At 39.3% G+C, this 8,509-nt stretch overlaps 1 protein-coding gene across 1 annotated transcript; it reads left to right on the top strand.

The window, feature by feature from the left end:
- The first annotated feature begins 1,078 nt into the window (after positions 1-1,078).
- Positions 1,079-8,370, top strand: LOC106529753 (3-oxo-5-beta-steroid 4-dehydrogenase). The gene is made up of 9 exons (XM_014025250.1): positions 1,079-1,190; positions 1,480-1,647; positions 1,814-1,930; positions 3,614-3,691; positions 4,396-4,518; positions 4,751-4,860; positions 4,984-5,149; positions 8,065-8,147; positions 8,266-8,370. The coding sequence occupies exons 1-9, from the start codon at positions 1,098-1,100 to the stop codon at positions 8,306-8,308; spliced, it is 981 nt and encodes a 326-aa protein (XP_013880704.1). The 5' UTR covers positions 1,079-1,097; the 3' UTR covers positions 8,309-8,370.
- Positions 8,371-8,509: the final 139 nt, after the last annotated feature.

Raw genomic sequence — 8,509 nt, 5'->3', positions numbered from 1 at the left:
GCGGAAGAAAATGGATGGATGGATGGATGGACGTCATTAATGACCGTGACATTTGGGCTATTTCAGCAATCATTCAACTACTTTTGGGTTCCATTTAAAATTCAGCAAGCATTAATAGTTCAGCATTTAAAAATATTTCAGCTTGTTTAGCAGCTTTCAGTTAAATTATTTTGCAATAACCATACACGCTGCATTTTTGCAGGAAATGCAGTTTATCTAGTTTAATTACTCACTGCAAAATATTTCACACATGCAAAGCAGAACAGAGGACAAAGAGAGGGAGGAAAATCAGTTTGAAGCGGGTGAGAAAATGGCCATAGATTGTTTTAGGAACACTTAACTGTGAAGCTGTAATTACCAAAAGAGTAGTTTCAGCTGCTCACATAAATTAATGTAATTTTCAATTCATCCATTTTCTTTACTGACTTCTTCCTGGTGCCCATGTCCAACAGTCACTGTGCGTATTGTTTTGGTTTCTTTTGTACACATCAATTCTTTTATTATAAAGATCTGTTACCTTTGAAATAGTTTATTTTGCTGCATTTAATCATGAACACAACATTCAGAACCTTATGGAATAAATGTAGTGATAGTAAAACAATACAAAAAAAAACAAAAATAACACATTATCTTCTGTTTAACACAAATAATATTTTGACATATCTGATTGCCAACTTTTTACACCAGTTTTATTTTCACTTTCATAGTTTTGTCTTAAACTGCTTGTAGTTTTAACTGTCTTGAGTGTTCATAGAAATGGTTTTTTACCAGCTTGTAGCCAAGATTCTGATGTTTCTGTAGATACCACACATGACTATGTTTAACTAAAAGAACTCATAGTAATTAAAGTAGAAAACCAGGATGAATGAACCAGTTGGCGAGCCGCATTTTGGTCACACCCAGCCCGCGGGCCGCCAGTTGAATAGCCCTGCCCTAGAAGTTGTTCAGCTGCAAAAGGTTCAAAAGTTAAGGTTGCATTTAAAGCAACTTCTAATGATTATTGGATATTGCTTCATCCAGGTTCAATGTCCATTGTCACAATGTGCTGTCCTTCAGTTGCAGTTGATAACAGCTCAGTTGCACCACTTTGTACACTCATGAATCTTTCTGCAGAGACACACTCTATTCCTCTCAGTGATGGCAACTATATTCCATTGCTGGGATTGGGAACCTACGGGGATCCTCGAACTGTGAGTAGAAACCAAACTTTTGTTTTTCTGACAAACATGAATACCCCCATTAATTGTGTGAATGTAGGGGCTACTGTGGGGAAAAACGGTGCTGAGATGAAGCTAGTTCTCAGCCCAGCATTCTAAAATAAGACAATTTAATCATAATTATTATTTGTAATGTGCAAGTATTCATGCTATCACCTAAACAAGCATGCACTGTTAAAGAATCTCTAACTGAAACCTGAAACAACAAGCAGGTGAAAGAATTGCATAATTATTACATATTTTTTATTGTTTCATTTCCTAGACACGCAAAGGCACAGCCCTTGAATGTGTCAAGCTGGCCATAGATGTAGGTTACAGGCACTTTGATGGGGCACTGGTGTATTTCAATGAGAGTGAAGTGGGCCAAGCCATTAGAGAGAAGATTGCAGATGGAACTGTAAGAAGAAAGGACATCTTTTACTGCGGGAAGGTAATGCACTCAGATTTGATGTCAGAGGTCTCATTTTATCTTGTGCTTCAGGAGCCTACGCATTGCTCTTACTGATTATTAACTAACTGTGCCAGTATTACTTTAGTCGAGTTAATATTAACCCAGAATTTACTTTCACTGACATCTTACCTCTTATTTTTATCAGCTCTGGAATACATTCCACACACCAGAGTTGGTCAGACCTGCATTGGAAAGGACACTGAAAGCCTTAAAACTTGACTATGTGGATCTGTACATTGTGGAGCTTCCAATGGCCTTCAAGGTGAACATAGACATTTACAACTGGACAAATTGCATTACCTGTAAAAATGCAGAGAGAACGCTAAGTGCTGAATGGCTTCACTGAAATTTGATGAAAAAGCTGAAACTAAGCTGCTAAAACTAAGAAGCAAAACACTAGCTAAAAGCTAAAATAAGCAGAACAATGTCTAAAAGGAGCAAAACGTCAGGTAAATCTAAGAAAAAAAAACTAGCTAAAAGTTGGAAAAATGCTAGCCTGGAAATCAAAAGTGGCAAAATAAAAGTTAAACACCCAAGGAGTTCCCAGGCCATCTGAGAAACATAGTCCCACCAGCGTGCCCTGGGTCTCCTCCCAGTGGGACGTGCCCAGAACACCTCACCAGGGAGGCATTTTAACCAGCTGCCTCAACTGGCTCCTCTCGATGTGGAGGAGCAGCAGCTCTACTCTGAGTCTCTCCCAGATGACTGAGCTTCTCACCCTTTCTCTAAGGGAGAGCCCAGACACCCTGCGGAGGAAACTCATTTGAGGTGCTTGTATCCACAATCTTGTTTTTTCGCTCACTACCCAAAGCTCGTGACCGTAGATGAGGGTAGGAACATAGATTGACCAGTAAATTGAGAGCTTTGCCTTTTGGCTCAGCTCTTGCTTCAACATGACAGATTGGTACAGCGCCCGCATCACTGCAGATGCAACACCAATCCGCCTATCATCCCTCATTTGTAAACAAGATTCTACGATACTTAAACTCCTCCACTTGGGGCAGGACCTCTTCCCCGATACGGAGGAGGCACACTACCCTTTTCCAGCTCAAAACCATGTTCTCGGATTTGGAGTAACTGATCCTAATCCCAGCTGCTTCACACTCTGCTGCGAACCATTCTGGTGAGAGCTGGAGATCTGTCGGGGAGATCCACAGGACTCCCCATGGAAACTAAGGGTAGTGTTGGGGAGTCCCCAATGGACACAGTCGAACGCCTTCTCCAAGTCCATAAAACACATGCACCCTCAAGGACCCTGCTGAGGGTGTAGTCATTCCAGTGTTTCAAGACCATGGCAAAAACCACAATGCTTTTCCTAAATCAGAGATTTGACTATCCGACAGACCCTCCTTTTCAGGACCCCCAAAATAGACCTCATCAGGGAGGCTTAGAAGTGTGATCCCTGTTTTTAGATACGGAGAACATCACCCTGGTCTGCCAATCCAGGGGAACTGCCCCTGATGTCTGATCCCTCACCTAGGACCTTTGCCTTGGGTGACCTTACCAGGGGAATTAAGCTATGACTACATAGCTCATAGGATCATTGGAACACTCAAACCCCTCCACTACAATAAGGTGGCAACCCAGGGAGGGGGAAAACCAAAACTTGAGGCAATAAAAAGCTTTTATTGTTTTAAGGTTCTGCAGATAAAAATAAAAAGACATTATATTTGTGCAAAAAATAATTTAAAAGTGTATCTAAACTGGTTAAAGTCAGTTAGTGGTTTAAGACTAAAAAATAGTCAGGTAAATGTATTTTTTATTTCTTTGTGAACTGAAACTGTTTCTGGATGTGAATATACATTTTTAGTAAAATCTTAAATTTTAACAGGAATTGTAAGCACAACGTTCAGGACAAGAGTTATTCATCATCATGTGTCATTCCAGGAGGAAGAGGATTAATTATCAAGTTTCTTTACAAATTATTAAACTACTTATGTTTTAGCCTGGGAAGGAGTTTTATCCCAAAGACCAGGATGGAAAACACATCTACCATCACACAGACCTCTGTGCAACATGGGAGGTGAGTTAACTTAATGTTAATAATAAATAATGCATCAGTCTTTAGGACACTCAAAGAAGCTTCATGTTATTCATTAACACACACATTCAGACACTGAATGTTACACAAGAAATTGCAAATATATTCTCCTTATGTTGTTTTCATTGTTGTGATTTTTTTTTTAAGTATGTAGAAAGTTGTTACTAGGGATGCACCAATATGAAAATTTCAGCCAATATTGGTATTCAGTATTAATATTGCACTCATCACAATTGTGGTCAAACAGATAACACTTGACCAACCATTTCCCCTCTCAAAACAGTAACACAAACGGCAACAAGGACATCAGTATCAGATGTTAATCGGCCCAGTTTGATTTATCGGACCGATACCGATGTTAATGTCGATATATTGTGCATCCACAGTCATTACCTCCTATTTTATTTTGACTTATTTTCATTCCGGCTTGTTATTGTTAAAAGAAAAAGTTTCCAGGTAAATTGTGCCTTCTGGATTGAGTTAATTTATTTATGGTTGGATGAGAAGTATAAATATATATAATTCTGACACCATACTAGTTTTTACACAATCCATGACAGCTGCACATGACATGTCACACTCCAGCAGGAACAGCAGCTCATGGTCTTAAACTTTCGTTAGAGACTTCATTAAGTTTTTGATTATCTCTGTCAATCAATGAAAGTGTAAATCTTTCTTCTCAACAGGCTTTGGAGGCTTGTAAAGATGCTGGGCTGGTTAAATCTCTGGGGGTTTCAAATTTCAACCGTAGGCAGCTGGAGCTTCTACTGAATAAACCTGGCCTCAAACACAGACCTGTGTCCAATCAGGTGAACCCAAATGTTCTGTTTCCATTGACACCACAGAGCACCATTTGCAGGCATTTATTATTACAGGGAGCACTAATATTGTAGACTAATGAGATAAATTAGATAAGACAAAGATTGGCAAAATGTCCAATCTTTTGTTGTGTTTTTTTTTAGCTTACACATTTTTTTTAACATTGCTATAGGAGCAAAGGAACATTTATCTTGATGCATTTTATTTTCTCTTGCCTCTTAGGTTGAATGCCATCCATATTTCACGCAACCTAAGCTTCTGGAGTACTGTCGTCAGGAGGACATTGTGATTGTTGGTTATTGCCCTCTTGGCTCCTCCAGAGATTCTTCCTGGTGTGTATTTTTCAGCATATGAGCACAAACATTGCTATACATTTTAGTTATCCAGTTAATAATTATAAAGAAGAAAGAAATTCAGATAATGGCCTAATGTGTTTTTAATTTTGCCTGTTTAAGGGTGAATTTGAAGAGTCCTCCTCTGTTGGAGGATGAGCTGCTTGTGTCCATTGGCAAAAAGTACAATAAGAGTAGCGCTCAGGTGGCTCTGCGCTTTAATGTCCAAAGAGGAGTGGTGGTGATTCCAAAGAGCTTCAACCCAGAGAGGATCAAACATAACTTCCAGGTAGTTCATCAAAATACATTTGTGTTCCCACAGCGATGATAAACTTTACTGTCATATTTCATTTTTCCTCTGTTGTTTGGAAAGAAAAGTTTGAATTGTTTTAGGTGGGGTTGTATGTAGTACTTCTGAGCAGTCATGCAGTAGACAGCAATCAGTTCTCTTTTGAGTTCCAATTTTAAGAAATACAACTGGACACCCCCATCACTAAAAAATAATAAATACATTAGTTAATTATATCTTGGAAAGTTGCCTCACTTGAAAAATGGGGAAATCTGCAGTTGCTATTTGTTTTCTCTTTTGTCAGCTTGTATTTCAGTGAGTCAGTCAGTCGTACTTTACAACTTCTGTGGTAAACATGATGTTTGAATCCATAAAACATGAAGTTTTGTATAACTAAGGGTAGTTAGCTTGATCACTGAGAACAACTATTAGCAAATCCTGCTGCTTTTCTTAGTTTCAGCTGGGATGTGATGAATTGAAAGCGGTCATGTTGGGATCTGTGTTTCACTAGCCTGGTTAAAACAAGACCCTGTCCTTCACTTTGCTTCGTACAGAGGGTCTGGACTTGCTGCATACAGAATCGATTTCTTGCAGGAGGCGTGGCCTCTGCTGAAGCATGTGTGTTGTCGCTGTGATGGAGGCTAAGCTAAGAAGCTAACCAGAAATCACGTGTGCTGTAAACAACCCTACTGAGAGGAGAGAAGTACCGAGCTGAACGAGACGACTGTAAATGAGAGCTGCTACTTTGTCAGACACATTTAATTTAATTTGGAAGCCTTATCAACACGGACTGGCTTCATTCTCTTCCTCCACTGTCGTATGCTAAAATAACTAGCAGACACTGCGCAGAAAATCGACATCATTCAAAACTCCTCCTTCTGTTTGCTGATCGGCCCAGGTAAAATAAACTACAAGCAGACACTGTGCAGAAAATTGACGTTCTCTTCTCTGATTGGCCCGGCTAAAAATCTGCCAGTGAAATCCATCTCAATGGGAGAAGTCCCAGACGGAGCAGAGAAGGGAAACTAGAATTGAGCAGAGCTGTGCAGGAAGGCAAGGGCCAGGCCAGTGTTTCACCACTCATCAGTTCTTTTAGTTCTCCACCAGATGGCGTCAGTGAGCATAGATAGCAGGGCTGACTAACACACACCTGCAAATTATACTTATCAGTGGAGCTTAAGAGTAGTCTACTGCCAGTCCTTGATGCCAGAGTGTTAACCTTCAGTGGTAACTTCTTGCCCTGAGCTCCTTGAGAAATTTTGGGTTATTGTTTTTTGATTAGCTCCTGACTCATCTTGTTCTCTACCCCTTGCTTAAAGTTTTCCACCTTCAAGAATCGGGAACCTAGTGATGGGATGATGATACCTCATTGGGTGTATTGACACACTACACAAACTGTGTCGGCTCTGTATTGACACTGTGTTGGTCCTTCAATGGTGACCCCTGCAGTAGTTATTAAATCAGGTGTGCCCAACCAGTCGCCCGCCAGCTGGTTCCCTGTCGCCCGCGAAGCACAACCTTGCTCTAACAGCTGACGAGCCGGGATATTCTCGTAGGAAAACTTAAAAGATCTACTCAAAACTCTGTATTTGAAGAACATTTGAAATGATTGGTATTAATAAAACAATATAAAATCAGTATTTCATGAAAGTAGAACACTGAAAACCAGACTTTAACCTGAAATTTATCTGCGATCAGAACTGAAACTTCCATTATTATTATTATTATTTTACACACTGAGCACTAGTAGTTAGTCTTGACTTCATCAAATGATAATTTTGTCATGAAACATTCTCTGCAAATAACACCTCATGTAGAAACAAATGTGGATATTAGTCTGAAATTTCAATCTGCTTCTATAAGATTCCTGTTTAAAAAATATTGAAAAAGCAGGACTGTAGTAATTTTTTTACATAGCATCAGTGTCTGTAGTGCAGATGGTGAAAGTCTTGTAGGATAGCTTTAGGAAGGAATTGAAGCAACCATACCTACTTAAGGAACATAAAAGAGAAGCTGATGTAAGAAAAGACTATTGAACAATGACATTTCTTGTTTAAATCAAGCTCATTTAAATATTCCCCAGTCCAGCTGCTAATGTTTGCAAAGACTCTCTGAAGTTCAGTACATGTGCACAAGCATTTCAATGACGGGAAGCGATTAGCAAAGCCCGATTTTGCAGGCTTGTGTTTTTACTCATAACATGTTGGAACAGACATGTAGTTGTGCTCCAGCACTGTATATAATCCTCTGATAGAAAAGCGGCACAAGTGTGAACAATTACATTAAAATCTGAACTTGAACTGTATAACTTCTGAGGTTTGAGTTGTTCTATATCATATAAATTCACTCAGATTGGTTTTGCATAGCCTTTAGCTTGAATCTTCCTTCAGAGCGTGTCTGTCATTTTTCAAAATGATTTCACTCTAACTGATGTCTGTGAGGTTTCAGGCAGAGATCGACCCAGGGCACAGAGTGTAAAAAAAGGCTTTATTTAACCTAAAGAGTCTGACAAGGCAGCTCAAAAATACTCACAAAAATAACCTTCTTTGGAGAACAAGAACACAAGGAGAAGCAGAGACACCACACTGGCTGAAGTGAACAGCACTGATCCCTGTCAGTTCATTAACTGATAGGGAAGTGAAGACGAGACACAGAATATAAAGGTGAGCAACTGAGGGACTGTTTGGAAACACCTGAGGAGGAAACATGATCAGGTGTGCCTGGGAGGAAAAACACAGGGAATAACAGAAACACTAGAAAAACCAAGGGAAAAATAAACACAGACCATGACACTGTCTTCTATAGGTAAGACACTGACTACTCAGAAGTACTTAATATAACCCCTCTTCAAAGAAATCTGAACTTGCTTCATAATGTCAACAATTTCAGTTCCAATGCATCTTACTCTTTGACAGATATTTGATTTTTCACTCACGGAGGATGAAATGAAAGCCATTGAAGGACTGAATAAAAATATTCGCTTTGTGGAGCTGCTGATGTATGTATACCTTTGAGACAAGTTTCTGTGTCAGTTTTATTGTGCAATGGGGAAAATAAAATTAATGACTAAAAAGAGACCATCATTCTCTGAAACAACTTTTTTTATTTTCACACAGGTGGAGCGATCATCCAGAATACCCCTTTAATGAAGAATACTAAGCTTCTCAGGGGGTTATAACATGAACCATTTTTAAGTTTAAATAAATAAATATAAACCAAAATCCTGTGTTTTGTTTGTATCAAACTTATTGATTTAGATCAGTTATATTTTGGTGAATAGTCACCATGAACACTAGAGGTCTCTCTCTCTCTCTCTCTCTCTCTCTCTCTCTCTCTCTCTCTCTCTCTCTCTCTCTCTCT

This window comes from Austrofundulus limnaeus, unplaced genomic scaffold (assembly GCF_001266775.1).
Source record: "Austrofundulus limnaeus strain Quisiro unplaced genomic scaffold, Austrofundulus_limnaeus-1.0 Scaffold463, whole genome shotgun sequence".
Classification (NCBI taxonomy): Eukaryota; Metazoa; Chordata; class Actinopteri; order Cyprinodontiformes; family Rivulidae; genus Austrofundulus; species Austrofundulus limnaeus.
Note: the sequence above shows the minus strand (reverse complement) of the source record. Positions and strands in the feature narration are given on the sequence as shown.

What these genes read in the sequence shown, in the direction of transcription:
- LOC106529753 (XM_014025250.1), top strand. Translation starts at nt 1,098, where the DNA reads ATGAATCTTTCTGCAGAGACACACTCTATTCCTCTCAGTGATGGCAAC. An exon ending in ACATCTTTTACTGCGGGAAG is followed by an intron (nt 1,648 to 1,813) that starts GTAATGCACTCA and finishes TATTTTTATCAG; the next exon opens with CTCTGGAATACATTCCACAC. An exon ending in TCCTCCAGAGATTCTTCCTG is followed by an intron (nt 4,861 to 4,983) that starts GTGTGTATTTTT and finishes TGCCTGTTTAAG; the next exon opens with GGTGAATTTGAAGAGTCCTC.